This window comes from Pristis pectinata, chromosome 21 (genome assembly GCF_009764475.1).
Source record: "Pristis pectinata isolate sPriPec2 chromosome 21, sPriPec2.1.pri, whole genome shotgun sequence".
Taxonomy (NCBI): domain Eukaryota; kingdom Metazoa; phylum Chordata; class Chondrichthyes; order Rhinopristiformes; family Pristidae; genus Pristis; species Pristis pectinata.
In genome coordinates, this window is record NC_067425.1 from 16,414,723 (window position 1) to 16,435,097 (window position 20,375).

Consider the following 20,375-nt stretch of genomic DNA (forward strand, 5'->3'; position numbering starts at 1 on the left):
CGTGCACTCCTCTGTGAATCTGTCCCTTCAAGAGGGAAGGGGATGGAGTAGGCATTGTGTGAAGGAGCGGGAATATGTTCACCATTTTAATCTTCTGAAAATACAGTAACTATTACAATCAGATTTCTGGTCAAATCAGGAGGGGCATTTTTTCCACTTGTGTGGCAGGGCTTCTATCATACTGACATTTCTTTGTAGATGATCTCAAAGAGCATTGCTGGCAGTGGTTTAAGTTGACTGCAGTATCTTTTGCTAAAGTGTCTTTCATGCCAGAGGTTCCTGGATTGCACCAGTGAACATCTGTTTTTGTGGTCCAACATTCTCTTATTATTTCATTTCGAAATGACAGGGTCTACTAATGTTTGCAAAGGCTTGGGAGGAGGTCCACTTTTGATGTCAGCATCTGGTTTGAAATGTAGAGCAGTGTTTCAATTCTTCCTGGCCAGTGGAGTCCAGTGACACAGGGTTTTTTTAAACAGATATCCTGACTCTGACTAAACTTGGTGAATGTTTATACCAGTACCATTGAAATCAATGGGAGGAAATAGCATCTAGATCACTAATTTCGATTGAATTCGGTTGTTTTTTAAAAAAATTTTCTAATGTTTAAATTTAGTTTTATTCTTGATTGTTATATTCTATCTGACATTCACATATTAAATGTTAGTAGCAGTTTTGACATCTGGAGGGGCGATCACTCATGGCTATCAAAGCCATTCTGAGTGCATCTGGCCCTTTTGTGCTGTGGGAGGCCCTGTCTGCACCATGTGGTGTTCATTGTGGAAACAGAAGATGCACACAAGACAATGTTAGAAGAAACTGCTGGTCTAAGGGTGGATGACTGGTGATCTTGGCATCATCGGAAAACCTGCCCCAATATTTCTTTGTAATTTTAGAGTTTTTTTTCACCAAACTACTAATCCTCAAAAATGAATTGTGCTGCAGTTTATTTGCAGACATTAGCAAAACAGTCATTTAAAGAGATAAAACTGTGCTGTAGTGAAGGAAAGGCTCTGAATCAAACACATTGCTTGCATTGGTGTGGGGAAAATAGCCATTTAAATCGATATATAGATGTGGCAGGATTGAATTCATCTGTGCACATTTAAGAAATCTTCTCAAATGACTTGCTTTTTGTGTTGTACTTCACTGTTGACTCTTTGTGGCATGGGCATGTATTGTGTAATTTTCTCATTCTCCTCGAAGTTGACTACTTGACACCTGCCAGCATCTCTCCCAAATAATCATTCATGTGTTGCCCAGATTTTGAATATTGATAGCTTGCTTCACTTAAAGTAAACTTGCACACTAAATGTCTATACATGGACTTCCCACAAACTTCTAGAAAAATAGTCGTCTACTTTGTGTGATTGGCCCATCTTTCTGTTCTTGTATTGAAGACTGAATTTTTTTTGAAGTTTTTATCCAGTTCATTTTCTAATTAAGTTACAGTCTTGGCTGTAACATCCGCACAAACCAGCCTGGTAAATGAGCAGTTTGGTTCTTGAAAAATATTCCTTCTCTCCACAGGCCTAGCATGTCAGGGCTGCACCTGATGAAGCAAGGAAGGGATAGGAAGAAGCTTGAACTGCAGAGAGACTTCACAGTTGCTTCCCCGGCTGAATTCGTAACTCGGTTCGGAGGCAATAAAGTTATTGAAAAGGTAAGCAAATAACTCCAAGAAATTTTCTTAGCTTTCCATCTTTAGTCAGGCATGCGAGCTGAAACCGGCAGGAAATAGCTCTATAAGCCATGTTTTTGTTTTGTGCTGTACTTCACAGATCATTGTGTTAAATGGACCATGGAAAATGAAGCATTGTCCACTTTTGAACAAAAGATATATTAAAGTTGAGTGTTTTGGGTTTGGTCAAATGACTGATTGATTGGATGCTGTCTGGGGTGTGAAAGCTCACTTTCCCCATCAAATTTCTCTTGTGTAACATGTATACTTTGCAGAGTGATATGATCAGATAATGACTAAAATTGTTCAAGCAGGCAAAATTGTTCTAGATAATATTCTGACTTCTAGGAAATGTATGTTTAAGAAAATGTGGTGCGTTTAGCACCTAAACTTACTCTTTTAGTTCCCTTCCTGGCTAGTAACTTGCTAAGACTTTGTCCAACAGGTGCTGATTGCTAACAATGGAATTGCTGCAGTGAAGTGCATGAGATCCATACGACGGTGGTCTTATGAAATGTTCAGGAATGAGCGTGCAATACGATTTGTTGTCATGGTCACTCCAGAAGACTTGAAAGCTAACGCAGGTCAGTTTCACTATGATAGTGACTGCACGTGGGATATAAAGCATTCCAAGCTATATGAGATACGGAGGGAATGCAAAAATTTAGCAGCCGAAAATAGAGGGTATGTGGATGTTTGGAATTGGAGATCTGAGGATTGTAGGACTGGGAGGGGGGATATAAAGGGACTTGACAATAAGAATAAAGATTTTAAGATTAAAGTGTTGCCAGATTGGGAGCCAATGAAGGTCAGCAAGCTCAGTGGGTGATGGGACTTGATGCGAGTTTGGATACAGCAGCAAGACTTTGGATGAGGTCAAGTTTGTAGACAGTGCAGTGAGACCGTGTAGCATAATCTAAGGAGTTATTGTTTTCACTGAGTACAGCTTGGTGGCATGACACGGGCCTGGCCGCTAGATGCATTTGGTGGCCTGTTATCAAGGGCATCTTTGGGTGGAGGGGTCTACAATCTCAGAATTGGAGTGCAACGAAGCCCTTTAATCCAAATCATTGGAAATAACTACTGCACAGCTTCATTGATTTTCTGTTTGATTGTTAGGAGAAGCTTAGAATGATGTATGACTTTGAGTAGCTTAGTGGTAAATCTGCTGAGCCACAGAGACAAATGACATCTCTGATTTAATTCCTGATCTTGACTGATTTCTACTCAGGCTCAAATTGAATGGTTACTTGGGTTGTGAGGGTCAGTGGCAAGCAACTTAGACCAAGTGGTCTATATTTAAGCTACATACGAACCTCCTGTCACACTGTTTACTTTGTTACACACCAGACAGCAAAATTACCCAAGGCTGGGATTCTGCTCTTGCTTGCTATCCAGTGTATCAGCAAGCTGGTTAAGGACAAAATCTGAGCAATTTCTGCAGAGGCAGTTCAGAAAATTCACAAGGTTGATTCTTGCAATGCAGAGGTTGTTGCTTAATGAAGGAAGGATCAGGTTAAATTAATTGGAATTTAGAAGAATGAGTGGCAGTCATATTGGAACAGTCTTCCTCCTTCATAAAACATTCCTGTTATAGAGTCATGTTTTCTAACTTTGCACAGTTCTGATGAAGTGTTCTGACGTGAAATGTTAACTCTGTTTCTCTCTCTAGATACTGCCTGAACTGCTGAGTATTTCCAGAATTTTCTGTTTTTTAAATTGAGGGTAGATGCTTTGGGGATGTTTTCCCAAATGGGAGCATCTAAACTAGGAGGCCTAGTATCAGAATAAAGGATCGCCCATTCAACCCTGAAATGAAGACATTTTCCTATAGGGAATGGAATTTTTTTTGGAGCTCACTACACAAGATACCAGGAAAGGTCCAATCATTGAATGTGTTCTAAGCTGAGAGATAGAAATTTTGTCAATAGGGAGTTCAAGGTCAGCAGGAAATAGACATAAAATTGGAGCTGAGACCAGGATCCAAACAGCAATGAACTTACTGAATGATGAGCAGGATCTAGGGTCTACATGGCCCATTCCTGCATGTTTTATTTTATGTTGCATAAAGAAATAGTACAAATGGAACCATGTGCCAGCAAGACCCAGAGACAAGGGAGAAAATTGTGAGTACATGGACAGAGATCATCAGTCAGTTGTCTGGAAGTGACCAGGTTGACGGCCTGTTGTACACCATAAAAGCACGCACTTCAGGGATGTCATGTAATCAAATACAACAAAACTTTGGTCACTCTCTTTGAAACTACGAAGCACTTGTTTTTACGTAGCTATTATACAATAGTGAATCCACACTATGACTGTTTACCTCTGATCTTTTGGTATTCTTTTAAGGTTACTGTCAAAGACAAGTTGTAGTGAACTGTTTGTTTTGCTTGCAGAGTACATTAAAATGGCAGATCACTATGTTCCTGTACCTGGAGGACCAAACAATAATAACTATGCAAATGTTGAGCTGATATTGGATATAGCAAAACGCATCCCAGTCCAGGTACTAATAGAACTGCAGCTACAAAGTCATTTGAACTCATTCTATAATTGTTGTGTATTCTTCCACATAATAGAAGCATCTCGGCTGCATATAATTTATTTCATTGCCTGTTATAATATCAACTTTTTTTATGCTCTTCTGTTCTCACATTTCCTCCTTTAGCCGGGATGGGAGTGCGGTCACACTGTAGCCAGACTAAGAGGATCAGGTTTTTCTACATAGATTTTGTGTGGTGGCATTTGTGACACTGCTGAAAATTGTCAAGCATACCACTAAAATCAGCCACTGCCAGCAGACATTCAAAGTTAGTCATAGAGTAATACAGCAGGGAAACAGGCCCTTTGGCCCAACTGATCCATACCAACTACAGCACCCTCCCTGATAGACACAGTTACCCGTGTTTGGCCCATAACTGTCCATGCCCTTCTGCTCTATTTACCTATCCAAATGCATCTTAAATGTTGCAATTGTACCCACTTGGACCACTTCCTCTGGCAGCTCATTCCAAGTACTCACTACCCTCTGTGTAAAGAAGTTACGTCTCAGGTCTCTTTTAAATTTCTCCCCTCTTGTATCTGTGCCCTCTAGTTTTGGACTCCCAACCCTGGGGAAAAGACTATGACCGTCCACCTTATCCATATCCCTCATGACTTCATAAACTTCTAAGATCACCCCTCATTTTCCTCTGCCCCAAGGAATAAGGATCCAGTATGGCCAACCCCTCCCTATAATTCAGGCCCTCTAGTCCAGGCAGCATCCTTATAAATCTCTTCTGCACCCTCTCCAGCTTGACGATGTCTTTCTGATAACAGGGTGACCAAAATTGTGCACAATACTCCGAGTGCGATCTCACCAAGATCAGCCTGCCATGCTGTACCTTGTTCAAGGCCTTACTGAAGTCCATGTAGACAACATCCACTGCCCTACTTTATCTATCCTCTTAGTTGTGGTGGATATAAAGATATATCTTTGGGAGGCCAATTATATGCGTCTACAGCTATCAGTTATTTATTTTGTATTACTTTGAATATTTTATTTGTAAAGCAATTATGCACAAAGAAGTGGTTAGCGTAATGCTTTATAGTGCCAGCGACCCGGGTTCAATTCCAGCAATTGTCTGTAAGGAGTTTGTACGTTCTCCCCGTATCTGCGTGGTTTTTCTCCGGGTGCTCCGGTTTCCTCCCACATTCCAAAGATGTGGGGGTTAGGAAGTTGCGGGCATGCTATGTTGGCGCCGGAAGCCCCCAGAACACTCTATGCAAAAAGATGCATTTCACTGTGTGTTTCGATGTACATGTGACTAATAAATATATCTTATCTTAAGCTGTGTTATCTCTTCTGTGTACAGGCTGTGTGGGCAGGCTGGGGCCATGCCTCTGAGAATCCAAAACTGCCAGAGCTATTACACAAACATGGCATTGCATTCATGGGTAAGAAATGGTCATTTTGATTGTCTTGGTCCCTGCTTAATTTATCTATTAAGGAATATTAGGAGAAGGCAAGAAATTGGACTTGCACAGCAACTTTTGTGTCCTAGGGATGCTGTACCCAAATTCAATTGTGTGTAAATGTGGCTGAGTTTCACAGGAAGATCCTGAAATGATAAATTTGATACATGACCTGTTAACATATTTTAATTGAGGAATTAAAAGAAAATGCTGTTTTTTTTTTCTCTGAAAGTGTTGATAATCTCTTATTTCCACTCGGATAGGTATGTGAGTTTAGTGTTTTTACAGAAGGTGGCAGCTCTAGCAATGGAGTTGATTGTTTGCATTGAAGTATCAACTGGGATTATGTGTGCAAGCTTGGACGTGCAAACCTTTGCAAAAGAAGCAAGGTTGTTGTCTACTAAGCCAAGCTGACAGATCGCTTATTTGAAAGACAGAATTTTCGGATAACCTTTTGTAACCGTGTTTCAGTTACTCTTTTAAGTGATGGTGGAGTCGTGTATTCTTCATGTCAATGAAGGCTACAAAGCCAATATAGAATTACTTTCTTTCTTCTTCACAACTGTTAGTGAATCCTCAAAAAATACTATTTGAGTCTTTCACTATAAATGTACTTGACATTCCCTTTGTTTCCCTCACTAGCCAACTATGTAAGACACTTCAGTGCAGTCTGGTACTCCTTGTATTACTCTTGGCTCGCAGTCTTATCAGTACAAATGGGATATGTCTTCAATTTGGCACATGTGCTTTTGGCCTGACTCTCAGAAACCTGCTTAGTGGGTGGACCGTCACTTAATTCAGTGCCATGAAGTTACCAATGGGGCAAATGGACACTTTGAATTATTGTTTTTGGCTATGTAAACTGGGTTGAACTTTGCTCAAAGCACTTTCTCTTCTCTTCAGGTCCTCCGAGTCTTGCTATGTGGGCACTGGGCGATAAAATTGCTTCTTCTATTGTAGCACAGACTGCAGGAATCCCCACTCTCCCCTGGAGTGGCAGTGGTAAGGCATTGATCTCAATAAATAAAAGATATTTGTGCTTTAACTTGGATAACTGAACGAGGAACGTTCCTGCTAAGACTGAAAAATGGGTAATAATAGACTCTTGCAGAAAGTCAATGTATGAGAAGTTTTAATTTTCAAGTCTCTCTTATTCAAAGGGAATCATTCACACCAGAAAGTAATGGGGCTCAATTTCCTGATTTTGAATTACCTTGTGTAAGAAGAGGTTTGCAGGCTAAGGAGGCCTTGCCTGAGTTTTTGTCTCTCATTTCTAGTTTGGCTTAGGCCTGGTAGTGATGCTCTCTACAATCAAGTGGTCTGCTGATGGTTGCTCACTCGGTGAAGCACTTGAGGTTTGGTCCTCTTGCACATCCCCAAATCAGAAAAATTGTATATTTATGAAAGATGGAGATAAAATGTTGGGAACACTATGAGAGTTGGGGAAGCCTCTTTTAAAATGCACTGGTGATTGAGGCATAAGGAGCTTTGTGGCATCAGTGTGCCAGGGTGCTGGAGATGGGGTGAAGGAATAGTTGGTGGAGGAGTTGCATTTGTGAAGTATTATTCCCTTGCTGAAAGGATGGTATTCAATCATTAAGAAATTTATTCCATAAAACACTTTCATTTTTCCAATGAACAGAGCTAGTCATATTAACATTGGGAATTAAAAACTGAACCTGAACCAAAAGCAAAATTATTGGTGGAGAAGAAACAATTGGAGTTTTTGTCCCAATGTCTTGTCTAATGTCATGACACACTAGGCTCTTTCATATTAAAAGAAAGTGTATCACTCTGATTCATGCATGCTTGTTAAATGAAATTGGTTCTCAATGTGTAAAAGTTGAGAAGGCAGGCACAGTAGTGTAGCGGTTAGTGTAACGCTATTACAGCGCCAGTGACCAGTGTTCAATTCCGGCCACTGTCCGTAAGGAGTTGTTCATTCTCCCCATGTCTGCTTGGGTTTCCTCCTGGTGCTCCGGTTTCCTCCCACGTTCCAAAGACACATAGGTTAGGAAGTTGTGGGCATGCTATGTTGGCGCCAGAAGTGTGGCGGCACTTGTGGGCTTCCCCCAGAACACTCTACGCAAAAAATGCATTTCATTATGTGTTTCAATGTACATAAAGATATCTTAAAAGTGTTATTGAATAAACCTCAAAACTAATAAAGGGGTGATTGTTAGTTATCAGCTGATGTGCGAAAACCTAAAACAAGTTGGTGTTGCACCTCATAATGGGAGGTGCTGAGGAGGCAAGGCAAATGATTTTTCCAGGGGGCTGTTTTGGCACCCTCTGAGTGTTCTCCCTGGAGACTTAGCAGGACGTGCTTGAGCTTTATGCAGGGGAGTAGTGTGAAAGGTAAAAAGATGTAAAAGTGATAAAGAAAATTTGAAGCGTGGAACATATTTTTAAAAGAAAATTATCTGTAGATTTTGTAGAAAAATTTGAAGCATGGAACATATTTTTAAAAGAAAATTATCTGTAGATTTTGTAGAAAAAGAATTTGCACTCTAATGGATAGAATTCTTTATTTGTACTGCAAATCACTTCTGAGTTTTGATCAATTAGTTGCCTCTTTGTGTTTCCCTCCTCTGACTTATCCTTGATTTATTTCCTTGTGTTTGGTTTCCTTAGGCTTTTAAGAATGTATTTCCCACATGATGCATTGAAACAGCAAGGTGCTTTAGCCGAAGCTGTTCTTGGCTGACTACCAAAAGGAATGTGATGGTGCCTGGTGGAAACTCCTTTGTTTGTCCTTTTAGCTCTCGCCCATGGCCAGTTCTCATCAACCAGGCAGTGTTCAAAAGTTCTGTTTTCACCTATTGGTACCACGTATTGTTTCTCTACTGTGCTGACATGCTAGAAAGAATGGGTAGCATTATGATTCATTTACAAGAGAATTTGTGTTATCAAGGTGCACACAGTATAATTTCATATCGGGTTGCTCATTTAAGATAGGGATGAGAGAGAATTTCTTTTCTCAGTGGGAGGTACTGAAAAAGTCTTGGGAATTCTTTACCTGAGAGAGCTGTAAAGGCTGAGTAGGTCAGGTTTTACTATGAAGTGATGGACTTTGAGGAGCAGGCAGGAAAGTGGAGTTGAGATCTAAGTCAGATCAGCCAGGATCTTGCTGAGTGTTCATGCAGGCTTGAAGGGCTGTATGGCTTATTCCTACTCCTGTTCCTTATGCACTTGCATCACAAACATGTGGAATTTTTTTCAGCCATGCAAGCTGAAAACTGCCAATGCCTGCTTATTGGAAGTTTGTGGTACTCTTCTACAATTAAACCCTTTCCAGCAACAGTACTTCTCAAGCACACTTTTACAGCGTACAATTTCTTGACATATGTAAGTGGCATTTAGTTGCTTCCCTTTTGTTTTTAAGGACTGATAATTGAGTGGACAGAAACTAAACCTCCAAAACTAATTGTGAGCGTTCCTCCTGAGCTGTATGAGAATGGCTGCATTGCAGATGTGGAAAGTGGGATGAAGGTGAGGGGTAAATATTTATGCACTGTCTATATAGTCTGAGGCACTGTTACAATAACAGAAGCAGCTGCGTCTGTGAAAAAAATAAGTAAATTATTCTTTCAGAATGCCCCAAAACTCTCTGCAACTGGTGAAATATTGTTTAAAATATTACAAGGCAAATGAGGCAGCTTGTTTGTGTACAGTTAGACACTAAAAGCAGCAACTTAAATGAATGACTATTAATTTTGCTTTTGAAAATGTTGGTGAGGGGGAAATATTGGCTGGGATTTGGGAGAGCTGCATGACCATGAGACCACTGGTAAGAATTGGTGCTTGTATGGATAATGATGTAGTTCTTCCCACTAAGATTTAAACACTTGCAAATATGGTCTTGTATCCAAATTGTTTACTGATTCTCTCTCTCTCTCTCTCTCTCTCTCTCTCTCGCTCTCTCTCTCTCTCTCTCTCTCTCTCGCTCTCGCTCTCGCTCTCGCTCTCGCTCTCGCTCTCGCTCTCGCTCTCTCTCTCGCTCTCTCTCTCGCTCTCTCTCTCGCTCTCTCTCTCGCTCTCTCTCTCGCTCTCTCTCTCGCTCTCTCTCTCTCTCTCTCTCTACAAAATTTGGCACCAGCAGTGATTGAATAAGCCCATTTGAGGTTCCAGCCATTGTTGATTTCTTTTTAATAGTTATGTAGACAAGTCACATCTTTCAATACTTGGAAGTGTGTTGATTCTTGTGGCGAGCAGTCAGAATCACTTGCTGATAAACCCATATACAGGGCATTTGGTACCCAGGGCATCTGACTCTTCAATGGTGATGAAATCTTTGGTATATTTTGAACCTCCTGGCAGTGATAACAGGCCAGCTGATCAATCCTTGAGCCTCTGGCTGTTTAATTTGAATTTTCTGATGTTTCTCTGGTAACTGCCTGTGAAAGGATCTGTTCACAGTGAGCAGGTTTTGAATTAACATAATATTGGGAGCTCCTGGATTTTACAATGAAACTTGAAATACGCCCCACAATGTCAATGCACTGAATGAGATGCAGGTGGCTCTTGCCTGGTATGTTTTATATCATTTAAAATTTTTTTTAATCTTAATCTATTTATTGCATGCATTAGGCTGCAGAAGACATTGGCTATCCTGTGATGATCAAGGCTTCTGAGGGAGGAGGTGGAAAAGGGATAAGAAAAGTGAACAATGCTGAGGATTTTCCAAACCTTTTCAGACAGGTGAGTATTGGGTATTTTTCTCATGGGTATTGCCATGAGAAAAATATGCAAAAGTCCAAATTTGGTTGTGTGTTGAATGATTCTTCACAAATGTGAAATTCTGATTTGAATTATCTGGTGAGTGCCATTAGTGAGCTAATACTGCACCAGTTTAGGTTTATGTTTACTCCTGTTGTTTCTGCAAGAAGTGTACCAGCAATAGTAAAGGGATGAATTTCCTCACAGACAAGCTTTCTTTGTGAATGATAAAAAGCTGAGCTGAACCAAGTTGAGATCATGTAAAATGTTCAGATTCATTGATTTCTGCAAATCAGACCTCTTCATTTATGGATACCTGCACTAGACTTCCACCTACCTCTTCACAGAATTCTCCAACTACAGTCTGTTTCCTTTTGTTATTACCAATGAAAAGTATTCATTGAAGACCTAAAAACAAACTGCTAGAGGGTCGAGATCATCTGTGGGAGAAGGATTTGTCGACCTTTCAAGTTGAGACCCTGCATCAGGACTGAGATTGGACAGGGAAGATAGCAGTATAAGGAGGGAAGGGGTGAGACAGGAGGTGAACTGAGGGGTGGTGAAGGATGATGGGCAGAAGGAGCCGCGAGGCGGAGGAGTGAAGTTGGGAGACTGGCAGGTGGGTGATAGGTAGGAGGGGGGAAAAGGAAGGGGAACGTGGAGACCATTGCTGGAGGGTGATAAGCAGGAACACAAAGGCTAACAGTGATAAGTAAGTGATAAATCTGATAAGGAAGGTGATAATGGAACCATTAAGGGAGAGATGAAGGGCAGATGGAATTGGATAGGGAAGGGATCCAGTGGGTGAAGTGTGTGGGTAGTAGGTGGATGGAACCAGGAGGGGGATGAACGTGGGTGATGGGGATCTGTGAGGGTTTTATGGGAAAGGGAACAAAAATGGGAGGACTGGAGGTGGATCGGAGGGGGGAGAGAGGGGAATCTCCTGGCATAGTGATTGATCTGGTCAGGTGTTGTAATTTGCTTTAATTTATTTCCAAGTTACTAACCCTTCACTTTATCTGTGCCAAAATAGTACACTGGAAAAATCCAGCACATTTTGCAAAACATTGCCAGAAGGGATTAAACTATTTACCATGTGTACTTTCTGCATGATATAAAGGAGGGTGGCCAAAAGTACGCTGTAGCTATCGATGCAGTTTGCACCTAATGAATTAATCACTTCAGCAGCACACCACCCACTTTTTTTTTGGAGACTTTAGATTTAGGAAGACGTGTTGCTTTTAAGATGTGTTTAGCTTTTCCCTAAAGGCTTTATTGCCAATTATGGGAAAGAAAGTCAACTGAAATTTTGAAGTGGTGTTTGTTTCATTAATAATGTACTGCTATTTTGGTTAACTTGAAGCAATGAAATTGTAAAACATATGAACTAAGTTAAAAGTAGAAACATCATTGAGAAGCTTATTGAAAAATAAGCAATGAAATCTACCTCGTCTAATTTTATTAGGTGTGCATGCCTGTAAATTACTCAGATTGGTATAAATTGCACATCTTTCCTCACCCCACCCCACCCCCCCTTCATTTTTGCCCCTTCCAAAATCTCAAGGCAGACTTGCATACCAGTTACTTTTTTTAAACAGGTTAACAAGGAAGTAGAAAAAGTCCTGAGGTTGTTTTCAGTCTACTTTTGTTTTAGTTCCTGAACTGCAGTATTTCCTGTCATTACACAAGCTGGTTTGTTCGCATGGTTAACTATCAGCCATAGAGATGTGGATTTAGTTTTGAACATGGGTCCTGTTTATGGTATTCAACAGAATTTCCTGGGAGATCTTACCAGAAGCTGTTTTGAGCTGCTGCTTTTCAGTTTAGGAATACTAACTAGAGAGTAATCCCTTTGCATTTCCACACCTTGACTATGTGAGGGAGACTTGTTTAGCTGATCTTTCCACAGAAGTTTTCAATTGACGCACCGCCCTTCCTTCCTGACGCAGTATGTTGACAGGCCGACTAGAGGGAATGCCATTTTAGATCTAGTTTTAGGAAATGAACCGGGACAGGTGAAGGATCTATTGGTGGGTGAGCATTTGGGGGACGGTGACCATTGCTCCATAACCTTTAAAATTGTCATGCACAGGGACAGGTGCAGACGAGGACAAGAGTTTTTCAATTGGGGAAGGGCTAACTACGAGGCTATAAGGAGAGAACGTGGGAGTGTAAATTGGGATGTCCTTTTTGAAGGAAAATGTACCATGGGGATGTGGTCGATATTCAGGGATCTTATGCAGGATGTTAGGGATAAATATGTCCCGGTGAGGCAGAGAAGGAATGGCAGGGTGAAGGAACTGTGGGTGACGAGAGATGTGGAACGACTTGTTAGGGAGAAGAAGGTAGCATACGTGAGGTATAAGCAGCAAGGTTCAGACAGGGCCCATGAGGAATATAGGGTAGCGAGGAAGGAACTTAAGAAAGGGCTGAGGAGAGCTAGAAGGGGACATGAAAAGGCTTTGGCTAGTAGGGTTAAGGAAAATCCCAAGGCCTTTTTCAAGTACATGAAGGGTAGGAGAATGGCTAGGGTGAAGTTAGGTCCGATTAAGGAGAAAGGTGGGAGAATTTGCCTGGAGGTGGTGGAAGTGGGAGAAGTTCTGAATGAGTACTTCTCTTCGGTATTCACCAGGGAGAGGGGTCTTGATGATGTGGAAGGGAGTGCTGGTAGGTGTAATGTTCTCGAGGTTGTTGATATCAAGAGAGAGGATGTGTTGAAGTTGTTAAATAATATTAAGACAGATAAATCTCCGGGGCCTGACGGGATTTTCCCCAGGCTGCTTCGAGAGGCTAGGGAGGAGATTGCTGAACCGCTGGTAAGGATCTTTGAGTCCTCGTTGTCTACGGGGGTGGTGCCGGAGGATTGGAGGGTTGCGAATGCGGTCCCCTTTGTTCAAAAAAGGTAATAGGGATAGGCCAGGGAATTATAGACCGGTGAGTCTCACGTCTGTGGTGGGTAAACTGTTAGAAAGGATTCTAAGGGATAGGATTTATGAACACCTTGAGAATCATGGACTGATTAGGGACAGCCAGCATGGCTTTGTGAAGGGAAGATCTTGCCTCACAAGCCTGATTGAGGAGGTGACCAGGAAGATTGATGAGGGCAGTGCGGTGTATGTGGTTACCGTGGATTTTAGTAAGGCATTTGATAAGGTTCCTCGTGGTAGGCTTCTTCAGAAGGTCAGAGGCCCAAGGGATCCAAGGAAGCTTGGCTGTGTGGATTAGGAATTGGCTTGCATGTAGAAAGCAGAGGGTTGTGGTGGAAGGAATGCCCTCGGATTGGAAGGCAGTGACTAGTGGTGTCCCGCAGGGATCGGTTCTGGGACCTCTACTTTTGTGATATTTATAGATGACTTAGATGAGGGGGCGGAGGGCTGGGTTAGTAAGTTTTGCGGACGACACTAAGATAGGCGGTGTTGTGGATAGTGTGGAGGGCTGTCGGAGCTTACAGAGGAATATTGATAGGATGCAGAGCTGGGCTGACAAGTGGCAGATGGAGTTCAATCCGGAGAAGTGTGAGGTGGTACACTTTGGAAGGACAAACTCCAGGGCAGAGTACTGGGTAAATGGCAAGGTACTTGGCAGTGTGGAGGAGCAGAGGGATCTGGGGGTTCATATTCAGAGTTCATTGAAAGTTGCCTCACAGGTGGAAAGAGCAGTTAAGAAGGCCAATGGGATGTTGGCTTTCATAAGTCGCGGGATTGAGTTTAAGAGCCGCGAGGTGATGATGCAGCTTTACAAAACTCTAGTTAGGCCACACTTAGTGTACTGTGTTCAGTTCTGGTCGCCTCATTATAGGAAGGATGTGGAGGCATTGGAGAGGGTGCAGAGGAGATTTACCAGGATGCTGCCTGGATTGGAGAGTATTGAATATGAGGAGAGGCTTAAGGTGCTAGGGCTTTATTCACTGGAAAGGAGGAGGATGAGAGGAGACATGATAGAGGTATATAAAATATTGAGAGGAATAGATAGAGTAGACAGTCAGCGCCTCCTTCCCAGGGCGCCAGTGCTCAAGACGAGAGGTCATGGCTTTAAGGTTATGGGTGGGAGGTTCAGGGGAGATGTCAGAGGGAGGTTTTTCACCCAAAGAGTGGTTGGTGCATGGAATGCACTGCCTGGGGTGGTGGTGGAGGCAGATACGTTGAACAGGTTCAAGAGCTTGTTGGATAGGCATATGGAGGAACGTGAGATAGAGGGATATGCAGGAGGAAGGGGTTAGGTAGTGTGAGGGTGGTCTGATGGACGGCACGACACGGTGGGCCGAAGGGCCTGTTTTGTGCTGTATGGTTCTATGGTTTCTCCACCACACCTACCCCATCTCTTTGTCATACACTGATTGTGGGAGAGAACTAAATCTGAGAATGGCTGAGGACTGAGCCTGCCCATCAATTACTCTGCACTGATAACAAGGATAGGTGAAATAATTAATTGTGTCAGTGCCACTCTGATTTTAACTTTGTCACATGTCCACCCCATTCCCATCCTTGATCTTCTTCAGCCACTCAAGGAAAGGACCATTTATGCTTTTATATAAAACTAGTAACTGGGAAATACATATAATAGATCCTGACCCAGTGATCTCCATCAGAGAGAGAGAGGAAAAAAAACCAGCAGCTGCCAACATGTCAACCTAATGTGGTAGTGCGGAAAATGCTGGAATTTCTCACTGTGGGGTGAGAATAAATAGATTTGAGTTGACTGGTTTTATAAAAGAAAAATCATGTTTGACTAATTTACTGGATTTCTTTCAGGATGTGACGTGGAATAAATAAGGGAGAATCAGTGTATATAGTGCATTTTGATTTTCAAAAGGTTTTTGATAAAGTCCACACTAGAGATTGAACAAGATTAGAGCACGCAGAATTGGATAGAGTTGTCATACTGACGTGGATAGAGTTATGGATGAAAGCAAAGTGTGGGAATAAATCGATCTTTCTCTGGTTAACAGGCTGTGACTAGTGAGATACAACAGTGATCAGTGCTTTGGCCCAAGGTATTCAGGACCTGTATCAACAATTTGGCTGAGGGGACTAAATGTCATATTTCCAAGTTTACTGATGATACAAAACCAGGTGGATTGTGAGTAGGGAAGAGGATACAGTCAAGCCAAGTGTGCAAGAACATTGCAGATGCAATATAATGTGGAAAAAGGTAACAAAACAGAAAAGTAGAGTTTTTTTTTTAAATGGTGAGAGGTTGGGTCAAAGGGAGTTGGGTGTGCTTGTATGCAAGTCACTGAAAGCCAGGTGGAGCAATGCTATCTTGGATTTTATTATGGAAGGATCTGAATGTAGGAGTAATGATATCCTATTGTAACTATATAGTGCCTTGGCATTGGTTTATTATTGTCATTTGTACTGAGGTACAGTGAAAAACTTGTCTTGCATACCGATCGTACAGGTCAATTCATTACACAGTGCAGTTACATTGGGTTAGTATAGAGTGCATTGATATTGTACAGGTAAAAACAATAACAGTACAGAGTAAAGTGTCACAGCTACAGAGAGAGTGCAGTGCAATAATGTGCAAGGTCACAACAAGGTAGATAGTGAGGTCAGAGTCCATCTCACCGTATAAGGGAACCGTTCAATAGTCTTATCACAGTGGGGTAGAAGCTGTCCTTGAGCCTGGTGGTATGTGCCCTCAGGCTCCTGTATCTTTCACCTGATGGAAGAGGAGAGAAGAGAGAATGACCCGGGTGGGTAGGGTCTTTGATTATGCTGACTGCTTCACCAAGACAGCGAGAGGTAAAGACAAAGACAAAGACAAGGAGGGGAGGCTGGTGTCCGTAATGCGCTGGGCTGTGTCCACAACTCTCTGCAGTTTCTTGCGGTCCTGGGCAGAGCAGTTGCCGCGCCAAGCCGTGATGCATCCAGATAGGATGCTTTCTATGGTGCATCGATAAAAGTTAGTGAGTGTCAAAGGGGACAAACCAAATTTCTTTAGCCTCCTGAGGAAGTAGAGGTGCTGGTGAGTTTTCTTGGCCATGGCGTAATTCGCCATTCGCCACTCTGCCATTCAATCATGGCTGATTTATTTTCCCCTCTCAACCCCATTCTCCTGCTTTCTCCCCGTAACCTTTGACGCCCTCACTGATCAAGAACCTATCAACCTCCGCTTTAAATATACCCAATGACTTGGCCTTCACAGCCGTCTGTGGCAATGAATTCCACAGATTCATCGCCCTCTGGCTAAAAAATTCCTCCTCATCTCTGTTCTAAGGGGACATCCTTCTATTCTGAGGCTGTGCCCTCTGGTCCTAGACTCTCCCACTACTGAAACATCCTCTCCATGGCCACTCTATCCAGGCCTTTCAATATTTGGTAGATGAGGAAATTCTTTTCGCCAGAGTGGCATATTTTTGGAGTTATCTGCCTTGAAGTGCTGTGGAGGCTCAGTCATCAAGTTCACTTAACACGAACCATTGGACTTCCGAATGTTAGGGGATAAGGGAATAGTGCAAGAAAATGGGTTTGAGGTAGAAGATCAGCTGTGATGAATGGTGGAGTAGACTTAAGGAGCCAAATGGCTCATCCTACCATATTTCTTATGTTCTTAAATACTTTGGCTTGCTTCCCTTGATGGTCCAGGGTTATGGCATCTGGAGAATTGTCAATGTGAGTGAGTCTGCTCTGTGATCTCGTATCCTTCGGGTACATTTTCTACATGGGTTACTTCTAAGGTTTAAAATATAAAGGAGAATATCAGATGTCTACATTATTAGAAATAGAGCAATGATTTCATTCTTTGTTCTTCCGTGCATTATTTTCACAAGAACTTTTTCTTTTAGGTACAAACAGAGGTCCCTGGTTCTCCAATTTTTGTGATGAGACTTGCCAAACATGCACGACATCTTGAAGTCCAAATCCTTGCAGATCACTACGGCAATGCAATCTCCTTATTTGGCCGTGATTGCTCAGTTCAACGGCGACACCAGAAGATTATTGAAGAAGCCCCTGCAACAATTGCTACCTCATTAGTGTTTGAAAAACATGGAGAAGGTGAGCGTGGTAGTTTTATCTTATAACACTTGGACCAATTTGAATGAGCTACTTTTGAATATCTCATTGAAAGAATTCAAAATTGTTTTTCCAAAATAGGTGCAACTTGGGCTGCTGATTGCTGACAGCATTTTCTGTTTTTATTTCCAATTTCTTGCAAAAGCATTTTTAAAAAATTTTTAAGGATTATTTGGTCTTTTCTTTGGCATTCTTTACTAGTGCTTTAAACGCCAGAACTCTACACTTCTCTTGCTCTTCCCGATCTCGCATAACATACAGCTTTTTGTAACTTTTGTTTGGTGCAGATGACCCCTACGTTATCGGGAAATGGAAATTTGCTCTTACAGAATTAACAAATTACTTCCCAGAATTTTGAGATACGGAATAAAATTCACTCCCACAGAATTTGCGTGGAGGAGAAAAAGTAAATGGGCATAAAATTTTTCTTTTCAACTAGTGTTTCTTGAAGCAAACTACCATAGGGGAGGAGGCGCAGGAGCCTGAAGACCCACGTTCAACGTTTCAGGAACAGCTTCTTCCCCTCTGCCATTAGATTTTCTGAACAGTCCATGAACAGTACCTCGTTATTCCTCTTTTGCACTATTTATTTATTTTTGTATCTTAGTAATTTTTATGTCTTTGTCTTGCACTGTACTACTGCCGCAAAACGACACCTTTCACGACACATGTCAGTGATAATAAACCTGATTCTGATTGTAATTTGGAAGATTTACGATATGGATCGTTTTCTAACACAACAGCACTCCCCCCCCTTTAATCTCCTTAATGCAGGGGTTGCATGTATTGCATTAACTCTAGTTTGTGATTTTTCCTGTCGACTTTGCAATTGTGATCTGGAAGCTTGGGCATACACCTTGATATATCAGTACAAAAATTATGGACTACAGAGTGCATTATGGGTTTACTGGCTTAGAGACAAGGCAGTGCATCTTTGTTCCTAACAGGTTGATTGCTTATCTTACAGTGTGCAGTGAAACTGGCAAAAATGGTAGGCTACGCAAGTGCGGGCACGGTAGAGTATCTTTACAGTCAAGATGGCAGCTTCTACTTTCTGGAGTTAAACCCCAGGCTTCAAGTGGAACATCCTTGCACTGAAATGGTTGCAGATGTAAACTTGCCAGCTGCACAATTGCAGGTGGGTTCCGTATGTTGCTCATATTGCTTTAATAATTATCTGGAATTGTTTCATGTTGACTATCGGTTGCCATTGTAATATGTCTCCATTTCTCTCGAAACAAGTTACTCGTTCTAAACTTGGTGAATCTTCACCATTGATTTCCTTCAGATTGCCATGGGAATCCCTCTGCACAGAATCAAGGACATTCGGATGCTGTATGGAGTTGCCCCATGGGGAGATTCGCCAATTGATTTTGAGAATTCTTCAAATATCCCTTGTCCGCGTGGTCACGTGATAGCTGCTCGTATCACCAGTGAAAACCCAGATGAGGTAAAATGGAACTTTCATTTTATTAAGGCTTCAGTTTATTACTTTGCTTCTGTTTCCCTCATAACTTTTAATGAAGTCCTGGACTGAGGCAAAATGAACCTCTCAGACAGTCTTGACAATTGCAGGCCATTTGTTGGGTCATTAGCTTCTATCTACATATCAATAAGCTGAAATTTGTAGACAACACTCCCAGTTCTCCTCTTTCCCCAACCCCTCACCCCTACCCCTCTTCTACTTGCAAGTGGAGAAATGCTGCACAACTAACTTGGTTGAGATATGAAGCTCACTGATGATGGTCTTGAGGCTATGGTCACACAACAATCCAATATTTTAATTGCTATCATACCAGCTGCTCTTTTTTTGGGCTTATTTGCATTGCAGGCTGTTCTCCTTCTACTCCTTATGCCTGATTGTGACCAGGCTAAATTATAAAAGTACATTATCATTATTCTGCATATTCTCTTTGCTATCCCTGGTCAGGATAGCCAGTCACGTACACAAACCCCTCTCCTGATTCTCAGTGACAAGATTACTGAACACCACTATGCTAAGGTATGGAGCGGAATATAATATTTCATGAGATTCTATTTTATTTTTCACAATTCCAAGCCAAGAAGTATGTATGTTAAAATCGGGCTCGTGGATGTTCAGACAGTGCGGATTACATCTGTGTTATTGCAGCTATGTGATTCACATTTACAGGTGTTGTTTTACTCTCTCCTGACAGGGTTTCAAGCCAAGCTCTGGTACGGTTCAGGAGCTGAATTTCCGCAGCAGTAAAAACGTCTGGGGTTACTTCAGTGTGGCCGCAGCAGGAGGTCTCCATGAATTTGCTGACTCTCAGTTTGGACACTGCTTTTCCTGGGGGGAAAACCGAGAAGAGGCCATCTCGTTAGTATTTTGCCTGATCGTTCTTTGACTGAAAACTTCATGGCTCCCTGAGTCATTTCGCAAGTCTATGCCTGGTGCTTCCATCCTTTGACATCTTTAACAGTTTTGTCAAAGATGTACCTTGGTAGTTTGCTTTCTTCAGGCTGTCTGCCTCAGTTTTGTTTTTGAAAGGGTTGGTAGTTGGGCTGGCTACATCCTGATCTCTACCAGTGCCCCTTTAACTGGCACTGTGGGGTGGAGGGGCATCCTAATTGCCTCATCCGATATTTTTCATACTTCCCTACCCAGCTCAGAAATGTGCATTTTGGAATCCAAGCAGCATAAGAGCATAGGTGCCTACACTTTGCAACTCTAGTGCTCCAGCTCTTCTATATTTTTCTTTTTCATATTTTTGATTATAAAGACCAGTCAAAGCAGAAAGCAAGAAGGTTGGTTTGTAAAGTGCCACATTACATCCACAGGGACGCCAGATGCTTCAGATCAAATTTCTTTCTGTTCACTGTTGTTCTTTGTGATGAGCATTTACATAGAAATCCTGCCTGTTCTTTCAGATGGACGTCAAAAATCCAGTGGCTCTATTTTGAAAAAGATTATGGGAAATATTTCTACTGTTTAGGTCAACTCTTTTCCCATAGTTAATATCAGTGAACCAGATCAT

The 20,375-nt window shown here is 41.9% G+C and overlaps 1 protein-coding gene across 1 annotated transcript in view; it reads left to right on the forward strand.

The window, feature by feature from the left end:
• The window catches only part of acaca (acetyl-CoA carboxylase alpha), a 237,926-nt gene that overhangs the window by 21,147 nt on the left and 196,404 nt on the right, over positions 1-20,375 (forward strand). Inside the window, 11 exon segments of the mRNA XM_052035876.1 lie at positions 1,531-1,663; positions 2,127-2,265; positions 4,081-4,190; positions 5,539-5,620; positions 6,542-6,640; positions 9,024-9,130; positions 10,229-10,339; positions 17,148-17,358; positions 18,324-18,514; positions 18,665-18,826; positions 19,554-19,717. Of these exon segments, the coding sequence (XP_051891836.1) occupies positions 1,531-1,663; positions 2,127-2,265; positions 4,081-4,190; positions 5,539-5,620; positions 6,542-6,640; positions 9,024-9,130; positions 10,229-10,339; positions 17,148-17,358; positions 18,324-18,514; positions 18,665-18,826; positions 19,554-19,717 (1,509 nt within the window).